We start from the raw sequence: 22701 nt of genomic DNA on the forward strand, positions 1-22701 counted from the left end.
TGGCATATTAATGATTGTTACTAACCTATATAAATAAGTCCAATTTCTTTCTTTTTTTTTAACCCTCACCTGAGGATATGTTTTTATGGATTTTAGAGAGAGACATTGATGTGAGATAGAAATGTCTATAATTTGCCTCCTTTACATGCCTGAACTGGAATCAAACCCACAACCTTTTGGTGTACATGATGATGTTCCAACCAACTGAGCCACCTGGCCAGGGCGAATAAGCCCAATTTCTTAAAACAAACATTCTAAGAAATGCAGCTTTCTATGGTGTAATAAGTACATTCAGTTTCTCACAGCAAACCTAAAAAAATAGGCTTTGTGGTAATCCTGTCTTCAAGGTTAAGTATTATATTCTGTTAGGATATATACACTTAAGAAGCAAATTCTCACAGCAAGCAGATGGGTCAGAAACTCAGTCACAGGGAGATGAGATAAAGAATAAGTAAATATCTTAACTTAAACAAGACCTTTATCCTACCTGACTGGTGCTCTTTTGGAGGGCTGAGGGGTGGGGGCACCTTATGGAAATTTATCTGTAAATGTTCTTTGTTTTTTTTTTTATCTTTCCAGTGACAAATCAGGGCTTTGTATTCTCAAAACCACTTTAATTAGTATCCATAAATGCCCACTAAGAGTACACTGGCCAAATAAATGTGTCACATAATATATGTAGCAGCCTCAAAAGATGTCCAAGATTCAACACCTAGAATGGTTCCTTGCATGTAGTGGGCTCTCAGTAAATATAAACGAATAGTTAAGTAGATCAAGGGTCAAAAGTAACTTGTTTGTACTGTTTTGTTCATTTATTCATTTGTTCAACAATTATTCTCTGGGAATATGATGGTAAGCACAAACAGACCTAGGTAATTCCATCACAAAATTCAGTCTATTAGAAGAGATTAATTTTTTCAAATTTCAAGTAAGGGCCAAACTAATATGAAGAAAAAGGATACAGTGTGGTAAGGTTCTATACTTGGATGATTTGACCTACTCTGGGAGATCTAAAGTAAATAAATGTATTTGTGTTTTACATATGTTATGTTAATAAATGTACTGAAAAGATTAGGTTGTATCTATGCCAAATCCAACAATGGGTATTGGTTGTAATGGCATTATGCGTGACTTACACTCTACATAAGACATCTCTGTATTATTTGGAATTTTCTCACTATACACTTTTGTAATTAGACAAAGCTATAAATGAATGTATAAAATTCAGATAAATACAGGGTCCCACAGAATTAATGCCTGCTTGAGTGTTGTTGGTAGGGTAATAATACGGGTATAATAATTTATAGTTTTAATTTGAACATTTCACCTAAAATGTCATATGATGTGCTTGAGTGTGACATTGTTATGTTGCAGAATCACATGCTTATGATTTTGTAATAAAAAAGGGCATTATTTGTGCCAGACCCTGTAGATTTCATGCTATATTGGTGTTTCTCAACGGTTTGGGGGAAGAAGGGTGAATTCACATGATTCAGAGGGGTAAAAGTTATAGAGTTGGGACTGTTGTGATGGACAGAATCTCAGATGGCTCAGCCCACAAAATTCCCACTCCTTAATGCACTCACCTCCTAATTAGTCAATAAATCACTAATCTAGGCATTTCTGTCAAGAGACTTTTCAGGAGTAATTAAGTCTGTAATCAGTTGACCTTAAATTAGAGGTTATTATAGGTGGACCAGACCAAATCAGGTGAGCACTTAAATCAGAGAGATTGAACCAGAAGATTTTCCTGTTTGCCTTCAATAAGCAAATAACCATGTGTGAACTATGCCGTGACAAGGACCCAGAGCAGCCTCTAGGAGATGAGAGCAGTCCTTACCAATAACCAAAAAGGAAATGTAGACTTCAGACCTACAACCACAAGAAACTGAATCCTGCCACAACTGTTGAGCGTGCAGATGACCCCAGCCTTCAGAGGAGATCACAGCCATGGCCAAAACCTTGATTTCAGCCTGATGAGACCTGACCTACAGGAACTGAGATCATATGTGATATTCTAAGTAAGATTGTGGTAATTTGTTGCATTGCAATAGAAAATGAATATAGCCATATTGAGAATCAAAATTGCTTATCATCTGCAGTCTGGCATACTTGTCCCCAACCCGATACCTAGGGATTAAAAAAATATATTTTTGTTTAGAAATGCTCTACTATCTGGTAAGTAACTAGCTAATGGAATAAAACTTGTGCCCTATATAAGACTGGTGTCTCAGCACTTCTCAGAGCTGAGCAAGTGGCATTGTTCCCTCTCCGATGCCTCCCTCACATATAGTGCCACGATGCAACAATGTGAGTTGCCCCTCCCTGGTGAATAACTAAGCCTCTACCCCTTACAATGTAACAGCTGGCAACGAGACCAAAAAAAAAATGTCCCTAATGAAAGAACATATGTAGTTATTGATGGAATAAATGTATTCCATCTATATCTTCTTGCCCAGAAACTTTGTTTTTCCTCATCAATGCAAAGTGGCTATGCATTTGCTTTTAAAACATTGACTTTCCAGAAATACTTTTATCAGTTTTTTAGAAGTATAACTAATATTACTGTGAGCATTTTCTGTCCCTCTCTCAGCAATAGTTGTTACCCTGCAGACTTGTATGGAATGTTCTTTACATTAAGACCTCCAACAAATTGGGATTAGTCTTGAAACCTGGCAATCATACTCTACCTCACTGCATATTAGAATCACTTGGAGAGACTTCCGGTCAAGATGGAGGCATAGGTAGATATACTTTGCCTCCTCACACAACCAAAAGAAGGACAACAACAAATTTAAAAACAAAAAATAACCAGAACTGCCAGAAAATCTAACTGTATGGAAGTCTGACAACCAAGGAGTTAAAGAAGAAATACTCATTCAGGTGAGGGGGGAGAAACAGGCAGACCGGGTGGGGAGGATATGCAGGAAGGTGGCAGCTAGAGGACCAGGGTGGGTGGTCCCACATTTGCGTGTTGATAACCAGGAAGAACAACTGGGGAGCGAGACAGACTGTGCAACCCAGGGTTCCAGCATGTGGAAATAAAGCTTCAAAACTTCTGCAGTAAAAACTTATGGGGGTTGTGGAATGGGAGAAACTCCCAACCTCACAGGAGAGTTTGTTGGAGAGACTCACAGGGCCCTAGAATGTACACAAACACATCCACCCAGGAATCAGCAACCAGAAGGGCCTAATTTGCTTGTGGGTAGTGGACTATAAGCCAGCTGAGAGCTGAGCAAGTGGCATTGTTCTTTCTCAGATGCCTCCCCCACAGATAGTGCCACACTGCAACAATATGAGTTGCTCTTCCCTAGTGAATAACTAAGGCTCCACTCCTTACAACTTAACAGCTGGCAAGGAGACCAAAAAAAAAAAAAAAATGGCCTTAATGAAAGAACATAGCAAAACTCCAAAAATAAAATTAAGTGATGAAGAGATAGCCAACCTATCAGATACAGAGTTCAAAACACTGGTAATTAGGATGCTCACAGAAATGGCTGAGTATAGTCACAAAATGGAGGAGTAAGTGAAGGCTATGAAAAGTGAAAGGAAGAGGAATGTACAGGGAACCAACAGTGATGGGAAGGAAACCAGGACTCAAATCAAGGATTTGGAGCAGAAGGAAGGAATAAACATCCAAGCAGAACAGAATGAAGAAACAAGAATTCAAAAAAGAGAGGAGAAGCTGAGGAACTGCTGGGACAACTTTAAACGTTCCAACATCTGGATCATAGGGGTGCCAGAAAGAGAAGAGGAAGAACAAGAAATTGAAAACAATTTGAAAACATAATGAAAGATAACTTCCCCAGTCTGGCAAAGGAAATAGACTCCCAGTAAGTCCAGGAAGCTCCAAGAGTCGCAAAGTAATTGGACCCAAGGAAGTACACAACAAGACACATCATAATTACATTATCCAAGATTAAAGATAAGGTGAGGATCTTAAAAGCCACAAGAGAAAAGGGGACTTGTCTACAAAGGAGTTCCCATAGACTATCAACTGATTTCTCAAAAAAAAAAAAAAAAATCTTGCAGGGAAGAAAGGGCTTGAAAGAAATATTTGAAGTCAGTGAAAGGCAAGGACCTACATCCAAGATTAGTCTATCCAGCAAAGCTATCATTTAGAATGGAAGGGCAGATAAAGTACTTCCCAGATAAGGTCAAGTTAAAAGAGTTCATTATCACTAAGTCTTTATTATGTGAAATGTTAAAGGGACTTATCTAAGAAAAAGAAGAAGATCAAAGACACAAATAGTAAAATGACAACACACTCACAACTATCAACCACTGAACCTAAAAAAAAACAACAAAAAAACAAACCACTGAAAACTAACTAAGCTAACAACTAGAACATGAACTGATTCACAGAAATAGAGATCATGTGGAGGGTTATCAGTGGGGAGGGGGCAGGAGGATAGTGGGGGGAAGGTACAAGGAATAAGAAGCCTAAATGGTAGGTACAAAGTAGGGTAAGGTCAAGAATAGTTTAGGAAATAGAGAAGCCAAAGAGCTTATATGTATGACCCATGGACATGAACTAAATGGGGTATGTGGGTGGGAGCAGGGGTGCAGGGCAGAGGGGAATAAATAGAGGAAACTGGAACAACTAATAGCATAATCAATAAAATATATTGTTTAAAAATCACTTGGAGAACTTTAAAAATACTGATTCCCAGGCTCTTGCCCTAGACCTATCAAATAAAAATTTCTTAAGTTGGTCCAAGATGTGGGTAGTTTAAAAAAACTCCCAGGTGATTCTACTGTGCAGCCAGGATAGGAAACAGCAGGTGCTTCCAGCAGGACTTGTCCAAGTTTATGTGAATACAAGTACAAGTCATGTGCTGATTTAGGTTCTGCAGGTCTGCAGTGGGGCCTGAGATGTTAGATTTTTAACTTGCCAGGGATGATGATGGTGGTGGTTCTGGGGCCATACTTTGAATAGCAAGGGTTTGTGTACATGCTTTTACAGTCTTGTACCCCAAACTGGTGGTCTTACCTGAGATGGCTCATCTTCCCTCTGTCTCTTATTGTGCCCTGCCATCACTTTTTCTTCCTTTTCTTTCCCCTTTCCTCCCTGTACGCCATATTCTTCCTGTAGGCATTCTCATTCTCTTGTAGAGGGCAAAATCTAAAATTGTACCCTCTTGGGGAAAGTCAAACTCATACATAAAGCCTGGACTCTTCAACAAGTGAGCAGTTACCTCTTATTGTAAATAAGGTAGTTCATGTTAATTATTAATCTATAATGGCCACTTGTTTTTCATTTCTATAAACCACCAACCAAAATAAAATTTAAGACTTTGTTTAGAGTACAGGTGGCAAACACAAGGCCCAAGGGCAGAATCTGGCTCTCACCTTGTTTTATCTGGACCGGCACCTTGTTTCTACCCAGTGGCAGCGCAAAGCTCCTTACCCCTAGTTAAGGGGTAGTTACACTTATACAGTCGTAGAATTACATTCAGCCCAACTGCGAGGCTGATGTGGCCCCCAGTGAAAATGAGTTTGATACCCCTGATTTAGAGAAAAGAAAATTACATAATAATCTGCAATGAAGTATGGAATTGAAGATTTTTCCCCCTTCACTTTTAGAGTATGAAGCTGAGCTGCCTCCCTTTCCAGAGGAATATAAAATCAGACCAGAAACTGTGATTACTGTGAGTATTGCCCCACCTCCACCTAAATTAAAAGCTTTTAAATAAAAGAACAGCACTGATAGGTGGTGAACATCACACAAGGTCATGAATTAGGAAAGGCACAGGAACTAGAATCAGAAACATGGGTCCAGTCCTGTCTCTATTACTAACAGTGTGATTTGAAGGGCATCTCAACTTCTTTAAGCCTCATTTTTCCACATCTGTTAAATGGATCAGATAATCCTTGATTAATTCACAGTGCCTCCTGGATGATCTCATTTGATCCTTGGGGACAGTTGTAGATAGAGCAGGTTTCCCTGTGCATGTCTAATGGGTGAGAAGAAAACTAAATTAATGAAAGACAGTCAAGAACAGGGCAGCCAGGAAGAGAGGCCCTCAGGCAGCCTACTTAGAGTAAAATAAAAACTTCATGGAGTTTAAAACAAAGCAGACTGAGAGATGAAGGGACTTTAGCAGGGTCACAGGGATGGAACCAAACTCTAATAAGACTAGCTTTCCAGTATGTTACTGCAGTTGCTACTGTTAGAGAATCTTGTGTCTAAGAACCGTCTTGGACTGTATTGTTCTTTTTTATATAGTATTCTGTTCTTGCTTTATGGATGCAATGTTTTCTCATTTTTTTCTGGAAATACTAACCATAGTTCCCTTCCCTGTATTATTGTGCTTCTTCCAGGGTCAGTTTTTCCTTGTAGATCTTGATCTTTGTCATTTATACTGTTGATGCTCTTTATCTATGTAGGAAGTTTTGACTACTTATTCAAAATTTAAAATGGGTGCCTGAGTGGATTTTTCTACATAGCTCGTATGGTTTTCTACTCTTATACATGTGGACTTGTTTTCTGGATGGATCTATTCTATGAGTAAAAACACTGATTGGGAGCTTATGTTGCAACCAGTTAAGACCTGGCAGGTCCAGTCTAGATTTGAGCAGACAGAAGAAAATGTGTGGAGCTGTGAGGATGCTTGACATGCCTTTATTCACAGGTGGGCAAGCCATGCACGCTGCAACTTGCCTCCCTGCACATCTCTGCATGGCAACTGCATGTCACCTGTCTCCTTGCATGGCACTTGTCGTGGCACCCAGCAGGGAGTCCCTATCTGCTTAAGTACTAGAATACAGACACAGCCTGACGCAGACACTGGCCCGCAGTGTCTGCTTTGTCATGGATGAGACATGAGACATTCACATGGACTACTGAGTCCTGTGTGGAGGAAGAGGGACAGCCTGGCTACCCTTTCAAGGGGAGGGTGCCTCAGAGCGGCCTGGCCACTCTCTCAAAGGAGAGCACCCCAATCCTTCCCTTCACAGGGTTTTTATTGGGTTTCAGTTTGCACAGGGATACAGGTAAAGTTCAACAATCACTGTCAGGCAGTAAGGATCAAACAACAGATAATTTTCAAAGAACTAAAAAGGGCTCCCACTGAGTTGGGGTCTTATCACCTAAAAAACTACAGAACCAGAGGAGCTAAATTCATTTCCAGCCCGGGCCTTCATAATCTAATTAAGAGCATCCTCAGCAAGCAGGTTTCATAGGATTTTACATATTCCTTTTTCAGGTCTGATCACCCTGGGGAGTCCGAAGTCCCCAGTGGATTGCATTACCCCTTGTTATTGTCACAGGCTTGAGTCCGCAGATGAGACAAAGGCAGCCAGGAGATTTGGATGTCTCACAGGCAGAATGAGGACACAGACTTTGTCAAAGCCGAGGGGTGAAGGCTGGTCACCCTTTTTTCCACAGCCCCCCAAGGCCTTTCCCTGGGGCCTCTGTGTGATCATGCCTGTCTTAGATGATTCCCTGCTTGGGGAACCTTACCTGTCATTGGCTAACTGATCAAGCATTGTGGGCCAGACAAGGAGCAGAAGCAGCACTCCTGCCAGTGAAATAAGCTTATCTCCTTAGTGTCTCCTGGTCCAGAGGTCTCTCACTCAGCCTTAGCCACGGGGGTGGCAGGGGGGCGGTGTGTTACAGCTCCCTGAGACCAGGCAGGGCAGATGCCAACAAAAGCCAGAAGCGTGCCAACAGATCTTATGCAACAGGGCTTTATACTATGCATATGAGCCCACTCAATGCTATGGGAACAATTTATCGGACCCAGTCTCAAGGCTATGAGGACACAATTTATCAGGCCCATTCAAGATTATGGGAAAACAGCTTCACCCAGACACCTGGGTGAGGAAGCCATACTGCCTCTATTTACCCTACAGAGCTCATGGGGAGTGACTGACCATTGGAAGACTTTTCTTCAGGGTCCACAACCTCCAGATCAGTAAATCAGTGGTGGATTTTTTTTTTCTTTTGGCCACCAACATGGCACCCTGAGTAGTTATACTCCTTCCAAGGCTATTTGTTTAATTTGTTTACAGAAGAGTCATTGGAAAGGAGAACTGGATAGAAAGAGCCACTGTGAGCATAGTTTATGTATATTGAAGAGGGCAGGAGCAGGGGGAAGGGAAATGTGAGCAGCAGGCCAGTGGAGCCCCAGCCAGATTTTTCCTTAATCCTTCTTGTTTGCTGTCATTCCCTTTTCATTCTCACCCTCTGAGGAATTGAAGCCCTTTGGAATTCTGGTGGGAAGATGGACTCCTGTCTTCTGGTGTAGTTTCCCACTGTAGATTCTGGGCCGTCCCTCTCTTACCTGAAAAGAAGCTCATCATCCCTGTTTTTTTTGGAAATGTTTGCAAATCTCTCCTCCACTGATAGTTCTTGTGTTCTCTCTATTGGTCTTCATATTCTGTCTATTGGGGATTTATTCTTTGTTTGTCATTTATGTGTAACAGGAGGGAAGAGAGACAAAGACTTATGCTCAGTATGCCTCCTTGAATCTAAAGTCTGATGCAGAATCTTATTTCTGTTTTAGGTTATAAAAGAAAATGCAATTATTTAAACTATTTACAGGAATTTTTTCTTTACCCCACCTCCACCAGGTTTCACCAATGGAAGAAACAGTTTTCCATGGCTTCAATACAGAACACCTTTATTCAGTTCCTCATTTGACCATGAATTCACATATACCCTGCACTCAAGAAACAGTTGATCCAAAAACATGTAAGTAAAGAAGGTTCACTTTTCATAGTTTGGAGTTTGTAACATTGCAAAACCACAGGGTAGGAGCTCGGGTGGACAAACAGACCTCAAATAGACCACATAAAGAATGTGTTCTTGCCCTGGCTGGTGTGGCTCAGTGGTTGAGTGCTGGCCTGTGAATCAAAGGGTTGCCAGTTTGATTCCCAGTCAGGACACATGCCTGGGTTGTGGGCCAGGTCCCCAGTAAGGGGCACATGAGAGGCAGCCACACATCAATGTTTCTCTCCCTCTCTTTCTCTTTCTCCCTTCCCCCTCTGAAAAATAAATAAATAAAATCTTTTAAAAAAATGTGTTCTTGTTTTAATTTTAATCTTATTTTTTTAAAAGAAGTAGCCTTTATTCCATTGATTTATCTTTAAGGTTGAAATATAATAATAATAATTAGTAACATGCATACTCTGATTCTGCATTAAATAGAAAGGGGCAAAAATGTAAAAAGTAGAAGAAAATACAATGCTGCCCTGTTTTGGGGGTTCAAGTAAGAGATGTGTGCTTCCTAAGCCTTTCTGCCTGAGCCTTGGTTCCTCTATAACTTCCTGGTGCCAAGGCCTTTCCTGGTTTGTTCTCTTCTTTCTGCTAGTGTACTTTGGACCCTGGCAACCGGTGATATCATTACTGTCGTCATGAGGCTTTATCCACTGTACCCGACCCTATTCCTCTCTGACTTCAGTTCCTACCCCATTCCCCTTGCTCATTTTCCTTCAGTCACATTAGCCTTGCTATGCCTGCAGCTGCATAGCACCTGGCCTATATCCTCACTAGACTCCAAAGGTGCAAATGTACTTTAAGTTTCTTTAGTGATACAACACAGCCTAACTCAGCAGTCTCCAGTAACATTTAAGATCATGTTATTTTGTGGACAGTTTTTTTTGTTTTTGGGTTTTGGGTGTTTTGTTTTGTTTTGTTCAGAAGCAGACATTTCTCCCAGATTAACTAGGCCTGCCGTGTGAGCCCTGAGAAAAAGACACTAAGAAGGGCTTTTGGTGGCTAACTGGACTTAAATTCTTAAAACAAATCACAAAAAACAGCCTAGGAGCCATTTCTACATGGGGGCCTCTCATGCAAACTGTACTTCAGGAAGAAGTCTGCACTGAACTGCTTGTCTGCACTGCACTATGCTTCTGTTATTTGAGCCAGCCCTTATAAAAGAGTTCCTGAATCCTATTTCAGCCAATAGGACTTAGGCTTTCCACACTCAATAGGAGCTGTGCAGCTATATTCCCCTACTCCATCAACATCTTCACCAACCAAAGTTGACTTCATTTTGAGCAATCAGAACAGTACCTTTTGGACCAATCAAATGGCAAGGATTTGGAGTCTTCATTTGCATGGGGACAGACCAATCGGGGATCAGGGTTAAGGACTTCTATTTATCTAAGTCCTAGTTGTACGAGCACACTTTTCCTTTCCACAGAAGACTGAAGACTGAGTTTCCCCAGCTGAAATGAAACAGGGAAGGTGTCTCAGCAGAGCACAGTGGAGATCAGTGCAGCACAAAGTACACTGACACAGAGCAAAGCAGGACAGAGCTGTCTAGCTATAGAGGGGTCTAACCCCAGAGCTACTGCACAGCTGTGCGTGCTGTTTTCACAGCTGTACTGTATCACAATTGAGCTCTTTTGCAATGAATAAAATTTCCTTCTTCACAGCACCCCAAATTGGGAATTTCTGTTGGTGTTGAATTGATGCCTGTGACCTTGACAGCTATTTGGGATTTTTAGTAGGAATCTTTTTGTTTGTTTTAGGCTCTCCCAAAGAATATTTGGAAACATTCATTTTTCCAATTCTGCTTCCTGGAATAGCTAGCCTGCTTCACCAGGCCAAGAAAGAAAAATGTTTTGAGGTCAGTTGTTTTATTTCTTTACTTCTAAATGCTCAATAATTCATTTTTATCAGATGGTAGATCATTATCTCAGCTCCACCAAGTGGTAGTTCTCAAAATGATCCCTTTGAGAAGGGAAGCCTGTGTTTGGGGTCACTTACTCAGCTCCAGTCAGGGCACATAGTTGTACACACACATGCACTGCCATCCATCTGGCCACTCGAGTTCCACGGGGCTATCTGCCAAGTTTCTTGGGCCTGCTTCTCTCTTTGTTACATGCATGGATTAAAGTGCTCCTTACCTTTTCTTCCACTCTAAATTGACCCCCTCACCTCTGGCCTCCCCCTACTCCTCTTCATGACAAATGCCATGCATGTAACTTGCTTCATGGAGGTCTGCACACAGTGAATGCTCAGTACATACTGGTCATTATCACACTGCAGCCAGTGTGAGTTGAGTTTTAATCATGGTGCGGACCCATGTAAATGCTCTTTCAGACTCCCTCTTTTCTATAGTTAACAGGATACTTTGGGTATGTTCCCTGCACAGATTTGAATACTAAAATTTTAGGTAGCCCACAGGAAAAGAATAAAATAGCAACAACATTTAATATTGATCAAAGCACTTTGCTAAGTGCTTTGCTAATGGCCTTATCAGCCATTTCATTTTTCCCTCACAATAGCCCTATGAGGTTCCTTCTGTTGTTTTTGTCTATGTCTTGCAAATGAGAAAAGAGAGGTTCAGAAATGTGATCAAGGGAGACTGGCAGAGCTAGGATTCAAATCCAGATTAGATGATTCAAAATGATACTAAGAAAATAGCAGTAACTAAGTGCAAATCCCAATCAGTTGACATGCCCCAGGGTATTTAAATCACTCACAGTTAGTGGTGTCACCTGCTTAGCTGCCCTTCAATACAGAATCTCTGAGAACTGGATACTGTCCTGATGGTACTTTTATATACTGAGGAGACAATACTGTTACATTGCTTTAACAGAAGTGCTTAGTTTTGAGACACAGGTGAATTCAAAGGGAGCCACAATCCTGCCTCATTCTCCTGACTTACTGATACAGTCTGGTTGTCCATATTGAACCAGGGAAGACCACAATGATCAGATCCCTATTTTCGTTAACAGCAGAGTATGCTCTGCTGAAGGGGGCTATAAACAGAAAAAGCTGGTACAATAAATATCAGTGAGTCAAGTATTGACTGATCCCCTTTTACTGTGATTCGACTACTGTTGTAATAATAGTAATAGTATGAGTGGTCAGAGAAGCTGTCTCAATGATTAATTGCCCACTGAGTGTTGGCACTGGTCAAATCATCTTATTTTTCCCTTACAACAACCCTAAACCAGATCCCCTTTTACATCAGCCCCCTTTTATGTAGGAAGCCTTGAAACTCAGAAGAGTTGAACATTACCTATGATTGCCCATCTAGTGAGCTGTGAAGCATATTTTCAACCAAGGGCTAGAGCCTGGGCTTTCATCCCTCCCCTAAAAAATGGGTGTTGGAGGCTGTCCTCTAAATAGGTCCAGAAAATACTGATTTTTTTTTTCATTCATAGCTATTTTCTGGAGAACAGATTGCAACTTGCCTTAGGTTATAAAATCTAACCTACTTTTAAACTTTAGGTATTTCTTAATTTGCTTATTTGGCTTTCCCTGACAAATTAATTCTTGTCTCTACTTATAATTACTCTTCCTTCCCCATGTAATGTTAAACAGGTGCTAGATGTGGCCAGGTGGGGTGGTAGTGAGGCTGGAGGCCAGAGAACAGAGCCCTCAGACTGACCCGACATAGTCAGGCGGCCTTGTCTCTGGCTTTAGGACCTTCTGTTAAATAAGGGAGATCTCAGAAGTCACATTTCAGGGTTCATTGTTTTAGTCTTGCTGTTGGCCAAAGTATCTTCAGTGTGCTCTTCCTTAAGGAGTGAATGCAATGATTAAACAATGAAATGAGCCTTTGTTTGAATATGCATAAAAAATATTTGAAAGCAGATTAAGCCCCCAAATTCTGTTCCATTCAGCAACCATTTACAAGCCCCACTGTGTTAATCACAGAGCTAGGCCTTGGGGCATAGAAAGAACATGGCCCTATCTTCATGAGAAAACATACTAGTAGTGTAGCCTTCAGTAGCTGAAGGATAATAGTGAACTAAGGTTGTTTTTATTTTTCTCTCTGTGTCTGTTCTTTTCTTGCTCCTTTGAAATAAGAGTGGATATGGAGAAATGACAAGTGGATCTGGTGCTAGGAATTCACTTCTAAACCACAGGACAGGACAGCTATGTTCAATTGTGTAGCATTTATTTGAATTTATTCAGCTATAATTCTAACGTATACCTCATCCAAGGACACAAAAATCAGCTGAAAGGGTAATAATTAAGATTTCACATTGAGGGCTGCATACCTAATTTCTACCCATAAATAATTTTGTAACAAGGGGGTTAGAGAGAGTTTCAACCTCAAAGCAGTTATAAAATGCTTTCAGAGAATCAAAGAATTTCTATTTGTATTAGAGATTAATGAGGCATCCTTGTGTCAACTCTTATTTCATCTTTGACATGTACTGCTTCTGGGAATAAGTGAAAATGTTCTGAGCATCAGATGCTGTAGGTTACTCAAATGGAGCATTAAAGTTTAAATGTTATAGTGAATGATCAAGGAATGTAGAAAATATGGCTCATTCAAACTGTTAAACTTGCAAGAATTGATAAACTTTAAAGGCAGCCAAGCACACTGGAGCCCAAAATTGACTAACTTCCTTGCACAGTGCCCTAAACTGTGATGTGAGTCTCAGTTTCTTCACCTACTAAAGGGATGACAGCGGTGCTTATATTAACAGAGCGGAGGAGAGGATGTATTTAATGTTGCTCATGGCAACATGGGATGGAAGAGCCTTAAAAGCTATCCCTTCAGGCTGGTCCAGGAAGCTTAGTATTTTGAATGCTACAAATAGACAAAGTGGGTGAATTACCATTAACTTTTTACATTTCCTGGCTTACAGTTTCTTAATTAAATCTATTTCCCCCAGTTCCATCCCACCCTCCCCCCCCACCCCATCACATAGTTTTACAGATTATTTTTGAAGGCTTAAAATTACATTACTGCCACCTCAATATTTGTCAGATCCAAGTGACAGTCCTGTTATCCATATCTGCATTTTTCTCAATTCAGCTGTTCCTCATATCCTGTCACTGGGACTAGATGCTTAAACTGAATGCTAACTGGCCTCTAGCCAGAATTATATAACTGAAACATTCTTGTCTGTCAGCATAACTGACTGGCATCTAAATGGCTCTTAAACAGCAGCATAGTTCATTGTTTATTGTGGCTGTGTAATTTCTGGAAAGTGTTTATATTAGGTTGCTAAAGAAAAATTGCTAATTTGTATTTTACCTTCTAGTCAGTTTTTCTTGCTTTCCTTATTTTTTGTTGTATGACGTAGTCCTGGTAATACATAGGAGGGATCCACTAAATATTTGTTGGATGAATAAATGAATATGGTTCTCCTTAAAAGTTAGGGTCTACTTTCAAAGTGGCAGTTAAGTTACAGTTTGCTGTGGAGATTACATAAGACACAATTTACTGTGTCTGGATTTACTGCCTCTGCAGGGAAGTAGACTATATAGAGGCTGTACAGATCTGTTGGGACTAGAGCAGAGAAAGGAGTAAATCTTCTAAGATTGAAGGAGCCTCCTAGCCCTAGCAAGAGGCTGAATTCAAGAATAGTAGTTTCTAGCACTTTTACAGCCTTTATTCTGTACCACACACTGTTCTAAGAACATTACCTACAGGAACTTATTTAATCATCCCAGCAACACTCCAATGTGGGTACTGTTATTGCCATCTTACAGATGAAGGCTGTGCAGCACCAAGTTTAAACAATGAATTCAAGTGTGCAACACAGTGGCAGGAGCCAAGATTCAAACCAAGCAGTCTGGTTCCTGAGTCTAGAAATTTGACCACTAGACCATGTTGCCAGTTAGTCTAAGGGCTTACCAAAAGCAGAGGCCAGATTCTGATCAGAAAGATGGAAGTGTGGAGGACAGGAGTGAGAAGCTAGGCGGTTCTGAGGCAGTTACCCAGACTAGTCCTTCATGCTGGCCACATGGGCAGTATGCTTCATTAAGATTGTCCTCTAAGTACCATGACATTCAAAAAAGCTAAGGGAATAAAGCAGAGAGACACAGCAAGAGGCAACACCTAATTACTGTGCCATAGAGCACTTGGCCAATTATGTACATACCTGGAATGTGTTTGTGTCTGCAGCTCCATACATAAATGAAGCCGTGTATGGTGCATGCTCTAGTGGTTCAGGAACTGGCCTCCAGAATCAGGCAGACTTTACTTCTAACCCAACTGTGCCATGGACAGGCAGTGCGTACTGGGTAATTTTAATTTTGTTTCATAAATAACATGATTCTTTTGTATGTTCATTTTAATATTATGAATTGGATCCCACTTAGTTTCATGAAGTTTCATTTGATCCTAATCAAATAATTTGCTTATATTAGATATTTAAATCTCATGAATGCTTAGAATAAAATTCAGCTTATTTAATAAGCAGACATTTCTCTATTCCTTAATTTTGGGGTGAGGTCCCATTTGGGAGACTGAACCTTCTACATGTGATTTTCATGAGCTATCTCAGCCTTAGCATTAGGTGGAGACCTTGCACATTTCATGATATGAATTTAGCAAGTAAAATAAATTTATTTAACCCTTTCCCAGGTGGATATTTTCAACTAGTGTGTAAAAAGTTCATAGAGAAGGTTTAAATAGCATGTTTATGGCATTGAAGTGACCATCTATAAATGAAGTTAGTGGACCTTTCACTTTTTCTGTGAAATTAGCTCATTGCCAGCAGTGTTTTGTATTTTGTTAAACAAATACACTCTGTGGCCGATAAAAAATGGAAAAATAATTGTGTTGTACAAATACCTGGTGGATGTGTATAAATGGGCCAACTATATGTATTTGTACAAGCTTTCTTAAATGCGTATACTGATTTATAGAGCATACATAAAGCTCTTTTCAAGTTTCCTTAATGACTCAGGACAGCCAAATTTAGTGGCCTGATCCAGGGACAAAAAGGAAAGGAGGCCAGGAGCAGAGTGAGCAAATGAGATGGGAAGTGAGGTTGGCAAAGTTGCTGTGTAGCAGCCATATCACATAGGCCAGTGAAGAGTGCAGGTTTTATTTTAAAACAGTGGGAAATCATCAGAGCAGTGGTTCTCCACCCTACTGGTCCCAGTGCCCTCTTCTCATCACACTTTATAGTGCTCTTAGTGTCCTAAAATGAAAAGCTGAGATAACATTACCTATTTACCAGTTATTTAATTTGCTGTGTTGTATAATAAAGTACATGAAAGCTTTGTGACTGTGTAATAAACTATGTGAAAGCTTTGTGACTGTGTAATGAAAAAACAACGATTGATTATTTCTGTGGCCTGACCGTGCAGCTTGTCGGTTGGTCTCACCTCAACTCAACTCACGTGGCTGCGTTTGGCTGGTGACTGGGGAGGATTAGTAGGTCTAAGCTGACCTCACTTACATGGCTGGGGACTTGGTGCTGGCTTTTGGCTGAAGTACTTAATTTCTCCTCCATGTGGCTCTCATCCTGCATTAGGCCAGACCTACTCCTTCACATCCTGGTGGTTTCAGGGCAGCCTTTCAAGAGAGCAAAGGCAGCAGTATAAGGCCTGGGCTCCTGAACCCCCAAAGCATCATTTATACAACATTTCTTTGGTCAAAACAACTCACAAGGCCAACAACTCACAAAGCAACTCAAAAGCAGATAAGTTATAGACCCCATCTAGAAAAAGTAGCAAACTTACATTGCAAAGGGGCATGGACCCAGGAGGCACAATTAATTAAGGGCCACTATCATAATTACCTACCTGTATAGTAATTTCAAAAATATATATAGCAGTTATTTATATTATATTGGAATATAACATAATGGAGAAATAGAACAAAAATCATGTATATTGTTAGTAATATGTATTTCCTTTTCTAAAGCTCAAGTAAAACTACAGTGGAAGATATGAAGCGATCATTTGCTTGCACCTATACACAGAATCACCATGAGCACAACTACAAATGCAGATTGAATCACATATGTTTCAGTCACTCAGATACTGTAACTCATATTGTCTGTGGTGATCTGATTTTATGAAATGGTGAGAAACTTGGGTTCTGAATAAAACAAAGTACAGTTTTCTTTTGATCTACATGGTAGTTGCTTTTCAGGAAAAATCAATGTATATTAATACCATGAAAAAGTCCTTGTGTTTATGTGTTAAATGGAGCTAGGTTCTTGGCTGTGGTCTTTAGAAAGACATGTTTTACCTAGTACCATGTTTTTCAGAGTATAAGACACATTCCCCCTAAATTTGGGAGGAAGGGGGTGTGTGTCTTATAGTCTGAATGTAACTTTACATTTACACTGGTGAAATATTATGTTTATTTATTTTATTAAATATTTTACCAACTGCACATTGATGTTTCTCTCTCTCTCTCTTTCTCCCTCCTTTCCCTCTCTAAAAGTAAATAAATAAAATCTTTAAAAAAAATATTTTACCACATTTTTTCCTTCAAAAAATTTTTTTCCTATTTTCCTTCTCTAAAACCTGGGTGCATCTTATGGTCCAAAAAATACAGGTAAATATCCAGTGGGATATTTGAAAATATTTACACTGCAGTACAGCATTTTATTGTGCATTACTATCACACCCATTCAAGGTATAGAATAACTGGTCCAGAAGTCTAAAATGCAGGTCTGGCTGATATGGCTCAGTAGATTGAGCACCTGCCTGGCTGCAAACCAAAAGATCGCTGGTTGGATTCCCAGTCAGGGCCCATGCCTGGGTTGCGGGCCAGATTTCCTAGTAGGGGGTGCATGAGAAGCAACCACACACTGATTTTTCTCTCCCTCTCTTTCTCTCTTCCTTCCTCTGCCTCTAAAAAGAAATCAGATCTTTTAAAACAAGTCTAAAATGCGTCCTCAGAACTGTGTTTCTTCTGGAGTTTCTAGGGGAGAATCTGTTTCTTTGCTTTTTCCAACTTCTAGAGGCCACTGTTTTTCCTTGGTTTATGACCTCTTTTATCTGCAAAGTCAGCAGTAGTATCACTTCCACATCTCTTCTCTGACTTTTGCCCTGTTGCCTCCCTTTTAATGACCTTGGACCCACCTGGATAATTTCCCCATCTCAGCACCCTTTATTATCACACCTGCAAAGTTCCTTTGCCATGTATAAGATGATATATTTACAGGCCCTGGGAATTAGGGCATGGACATCTTTAGGGTTGATTATTAAACCTACTATACCCAGAATACAAAAACCATCTGAAAAGCATTCAAGGGGCTGTGAGGCCAGGTAAGTAATGAAACAGGCCTAGAATAACAATAAAGGGACATGAGGAAGTGGTGGGGACCATGGCCAATAAAGAAGCTTGTGCAGTTCATGTGGCAGCTGCAATGCTTCTCATTTCCTACTGATTATCACCATGCAGCATTGTGGGCTCAGTGTGGCCGTATCTTCTGAGTTTTCAATAGAAGCTCCCAATTCAGATTTTACCATGCATGCACTGTCCCAATTCATTTTCTATTTTTTATTCTATTTATTGATTAGAGAGAGAGAGAGCGAGCAAAACATTGATTTGTTCCACTTATTTGTACATTCATTGGTTGCTTCTAGTGTGTGCCCTGACTAGGAATCAAACCTGCAACATTGGCATATTGAGACAATGCTCTAACCAGTGGAGCTAATGCTCTAACCAGTGGAGCTACCTGGCCAGGACCATTCATTTTTTAAAAGGTTGGGAGGCTGGTGGAAAAGGTGAATGGATTAAGAAAAAAATCTCATAGACACAGAAAACAGTATGGTAATTACCAGAAGGAAAGAGAGGTGGGGGCTGGTTATGGAGGATAAAAGGGGGATAAGTGGTTACGGAAGGAGACTTGACTTGGATAGCAAACACTCAATACAATATACAGATGATATATTATAGAAGTGTGCACTAAAACCTATATAGTTTTATTAATGTCACCTTGATAAATTCAATAAAAATGAATAAAATTTAAAAATAAAAAATGAAAGACTGTTTATAGTTAATTTTTAAAAAAGAGTAAACACAATATGTCAACACATCTGTGAGCTAAATCTCATCTCTAATTTGTATTGGTGATCTCTAATTTGTATTATTCTGTGGGTTCCTGGTCTGCCTTTCTTAGCCATTGCCTTGAGCCCATGAGGACAACCTGAAGTACCCCTATAGAACATCTTGGGAAAACAACTACAGTAGTCCCCTTGTATGGTTTCAGTTACCTATGGTCAACAACTGTCCAAAAATATTAAATAGAAAATTTCAGAAATAAAAAATCAATAAGTTTTAAATTGTGTGCCTTTCTAAGTAGCCATCCTGCTGAGATATGAATTAGGGCTTAGAGTGAAGGGCTGTTTGTAAGAAGCTACCATTACCAGTTACCATCTGAGTTATTGTGATTATTGACAACCACTTGTAGAATAATATGCCGGGAATTAATACTGTGACCTCATTTAATTATCCCAGTAGCCCTTTGAATGGGTAACTTTATTGTCCCCATTTTGTGGATGAGGAAACTGAGACCCCAAAATACCCAAATTCACATGACCACTAAGAGAAAGGGCCAGAGTTTGAAACAAGGAATCTGTCTACAGAGCCTGGCACTCAGTCTTACTATGTCAATGAGGCTATTAGTGTTTAAAGTACTTTCCTTCGAGACTGTTGGAATTGCTGTCAGATCCAGTTTGTAAACCGTGCAAGAAAACCTTATTAATAACTTTATAGTCATATTTCTTTCTCCTTTTAACAAGAGCAGCATTGATTATTTCATTTCCAAACTTGGCTAGGAGTTGCTTTTGTTTCTAAAAACCAAAATTATTCTCAAAAGACAAGGCTTTGAAAAGAAAGTCAACACCCATGGGTGGTTTTACAAAATAATGGGCAGTAGCTTCATGACAGAAATGTTGTTCTCTGCTCTGAGGCTTTGTCCTCTTGCTTTCAGGTTGATGGCTTTGTGCCAGGTGCCTGTAGTAGTAGTCTTGACTGGCCCAGCTAAATAGGGAGAACATTACCATTTGGCCATGGAGTGTATTTTAGTTATTATACATGGCTTCAGTTAACTTTTTTTGCTATATAACAAACTACCTCAAAAGTTAGCGACTTAAAACAATAATCTGTTTAGTTCATTCTTCTGTGTGACAGCAATTTGGACTGGACTCAACTGGGAGGTTCTTCTGGCCTTGGCTAGGTTCATTCATGTTGTTTGTGGTCATGTACCAGGTAGGCTAGGTGCTGGCTGAGTAAGGATGGCCTGAGCTGGGGTGGCCCTCAGCTCTATTCCACTTGGTTCTCACTCTCTACCAGATTAACCCTGGATTGTTCACATGGTAGGTGGGAGGCTTGCAAGGAAGGATTCCAGTGGATATCCTCAAGGTCTCTTGAGCTGGGAACATTGTCACTTTGACTACATTGTATTGGCTAAAGCAAGTCACGAGTCCAGCTCAGATTCATGGAGTTAGGAAATAGACTCCATCTCTTAATGGGAAGAGCTGTAAAGTCACATTGGAAAGGGTATGCAGGGAGAGGTGGAAAATGGTGGTCCTTTGGCAATTTATCTCATACACTGTATTAGAAACAATGTGGATATGGCAGCAGGTGGCAAGTTTCACCACTGGCTTTAATCTAGTGACTTCAGGGAAGTTACTTGTCTGGAGCTCTCTCCTCTCCCAATTTGTAAACCACAGGCAGGATTATTGAGAGGATCAAATGAAGTAATGTGAATAGGAAACTAGTTCTGGTTCAATTTTTTGTTCTTCCTTTACTAGTAAGTGACTTTGGGCAAGGTATTCTAATCTATAAAATAGGAATAACAACAACAATGCCCTAAATAATATATAGCTGTTATAAGGATAAATGAGTAAAGTAAAAATTTGAAAGACTGTCTGTGACATAGAAAGCACTTATTACATACTAATTGTTGTTCACACTGTTAACACTATGCTTGGAAAATAGCAAGCCTGTGAAAGGAGTGTCATTCGCCCACACCCACTTCTGAGTGACCAGTCGTTGCTTGGATGAATAGAAGGAGATTCCCCTTAACAGGGGATACATTCTGGATTTTACACATGCCCAAGGATGGACTTTCTTCATCATTAAAAATGTATATTTGTAAAAATCTAAACATATCTCTTAGAAATAATAGCGAGTTTAATAATGAGCTAACATAATTAGCTCATTATTAATGAGCTAATATCCAGTGGGATATTTGAAAGTATTGAGCTCATTATTAATGAGCTAGTAATGAGTTTAATAATAAGCTAAAGGATTATTAAGAAAATCTTATTCACAATTACTTCAAAAAGAATAAAATACCTAGGAATAAACCTAACAAGGATGTAAGCCTGGTACACAGAAAATTCTAAGACACTGAAGAAAGAAATTGAAGATGATACAAATAAGTATCATCTTCAAGTACATACTGTGTTTATGGATAGAAAGAATTAACATCATTAAAATGTCCATACTACACAAAGAATCTATAGAATCAACGCAATTCCTATCAAGACTCCAATAGTGGAGGAAGATGGTGGTGAGGTAGGTGGGAGCAGAGCCCACTTCTCACTGTGCACAGGTAGAACACCTGGCTAATCTTCTGAGGAACATAGTAAACAACCAAGAGTATCCCACCATATATGAAGGTTGGAGGCCAAAATTGTAGAGGACATTGAAAAACAGACGGTAAGGAGATTGCTTTGGGATAGTAAGGTCCCTGGGACCAACACAGGGACCAGAGCTGCTGCAGCTACCAACCTGGTGCCTGCTAGCACCTGCCCCAGCATTCTTGGAAGAGAATCAAATCAACAGCTCCCTCCCCTGCCAAACGGAGGATAGAGTGACATCAGGATGGACCCTGATGCTTGAAGTCACAGGGGAGAATTAAGATGAAGTGGGAGATGCACAGGGGTGGTGTTCACCTGCTGACACTATGGATGCTGGCTGGATCATTACCAGAAAAAATTTGGGAGCCAGGTGACACCTGGAGAAGGGAGAAGAGTTGGACCGTAATGGACCCTGACCCAGATAGTCACCATTCTGGTTGGAAAGTTGGCCTGTGTGAGAAGTTGGGTGCTTGTTAGGAGCAGCAGGCTTGAACAGGAAGATTTTGTTCACAAAAGACTCTTGGTAGCTGTTTAGGGAACTCTCCTGCAGTGGCTGCCCCCAGTGCCAGGCCATGGCTCTGCCCTCGCCACTTGGCAGAGACTGTGCCCCCACCCCACCACTGTGAATGCAAGTCTCGGCTGCACACGCTGCAGCGGTCTCATCCCCACCCCCACCTGTCTGGGCTGGCTCACTAAGAGGAAGGAGGTGACACCCCACCGCTACCCCCAGAAAAGGAGAACAGCAAGACTCAGGCAGTTAGCAATCCCCAGAAAGACTTAACTCAGTGGGGGTGCTGAACTACCCTGAAGAGACTGAGAGTGCCTAGCACCTAGGACAGCAAAGAGCAAGAAGGTGGTTTATGAGTTGTCCCTAATAAGTGCACCTCAAGGACAGCACAACTGATGTATTGAAGGCATTGGCCTGGCACAGGCAGGCAGCAGGGGCCCTGCAGTGAACAGAGGAAATGGGCTGGAGGCTGGGCCATTGTGAAGATTGCAGCCCAGACCTGGCTCCCATCCTGCAAAACTATAGGAATGGAGAAAAGAGAAACCCAAACCTTCTCATTCTGTCACAGCCAGGAAGACCAGCAGAACTTGCTTAGCTGGTATAAAGTCAGCAGGAGGCTTTTTTTTCTTATTCTTTTTTCACAAGTGAAACAGTAAGACCTGGAGCTGTGAATGGACCATAGTCAGAACCAAAGGGGAATCACAAGGCTAATTCCAACAACTGAGAAACTGAGGTACATTTCACTTTGCTATTCCAGAGAACTTGGATGTTATTGTTTATTTATATTATTATTTTGTCATTTCTTTTACTTCTTTTATTTTCTTACAATTTTTATTTATCTTTTTTTCTGTTTAGTTTTCATTTTCTTAATGTCATTGTTTGATGGGTTTTCCTTGTTCTCTCTTTCATAGTGTATTTTAATTTT

General features: G+C 40.4%; 1 protein-coding gene across 2 annotated transcripts in view; it reads left to right on the forward strand.

Moving 5' to 3' along the window:
* The window catches only part of IQCK (IQ motif containing K), a 195471-nt gene that overhangs the window by 2281 nt on the left and 170489 nt on the right, over positions 1–22701 (forward strand). For both annotated transcript variants that reach the window (XM_036021413.1, XM_028511543.2), the window contains exons 2-4: positions 5587–5651; positions 8578–8698; positions 10483–10580. In XM_036021413.1, the coding sequence (XP_035877306.1) occupies positions 5587–5651; positions 8578–8698; positions 10483–10580 (284 nt within the window). The remainder of the gene's footprint in view (positions 1–5586; positions 5652–8577; positions 8699–10482; positions 10581–22701) is intronic.

The sequence above is a fragment of the Phyllostomus discolor genome, chromosome 3, assembly GCF_004126475.2.
Source record: "Phyllostomus discolor isolate MPI-MPIP mPhyDis1 chromosome 3, mPhyDis1.pri.v3, whole genome shotgun sequence".
Lineage (NCBI taxonomy): Eukaryota > Metazoa > Chordata > Mammalia > Chiroptera > Phyllostomidae > Phyllostomus > Phyllostomus discolor.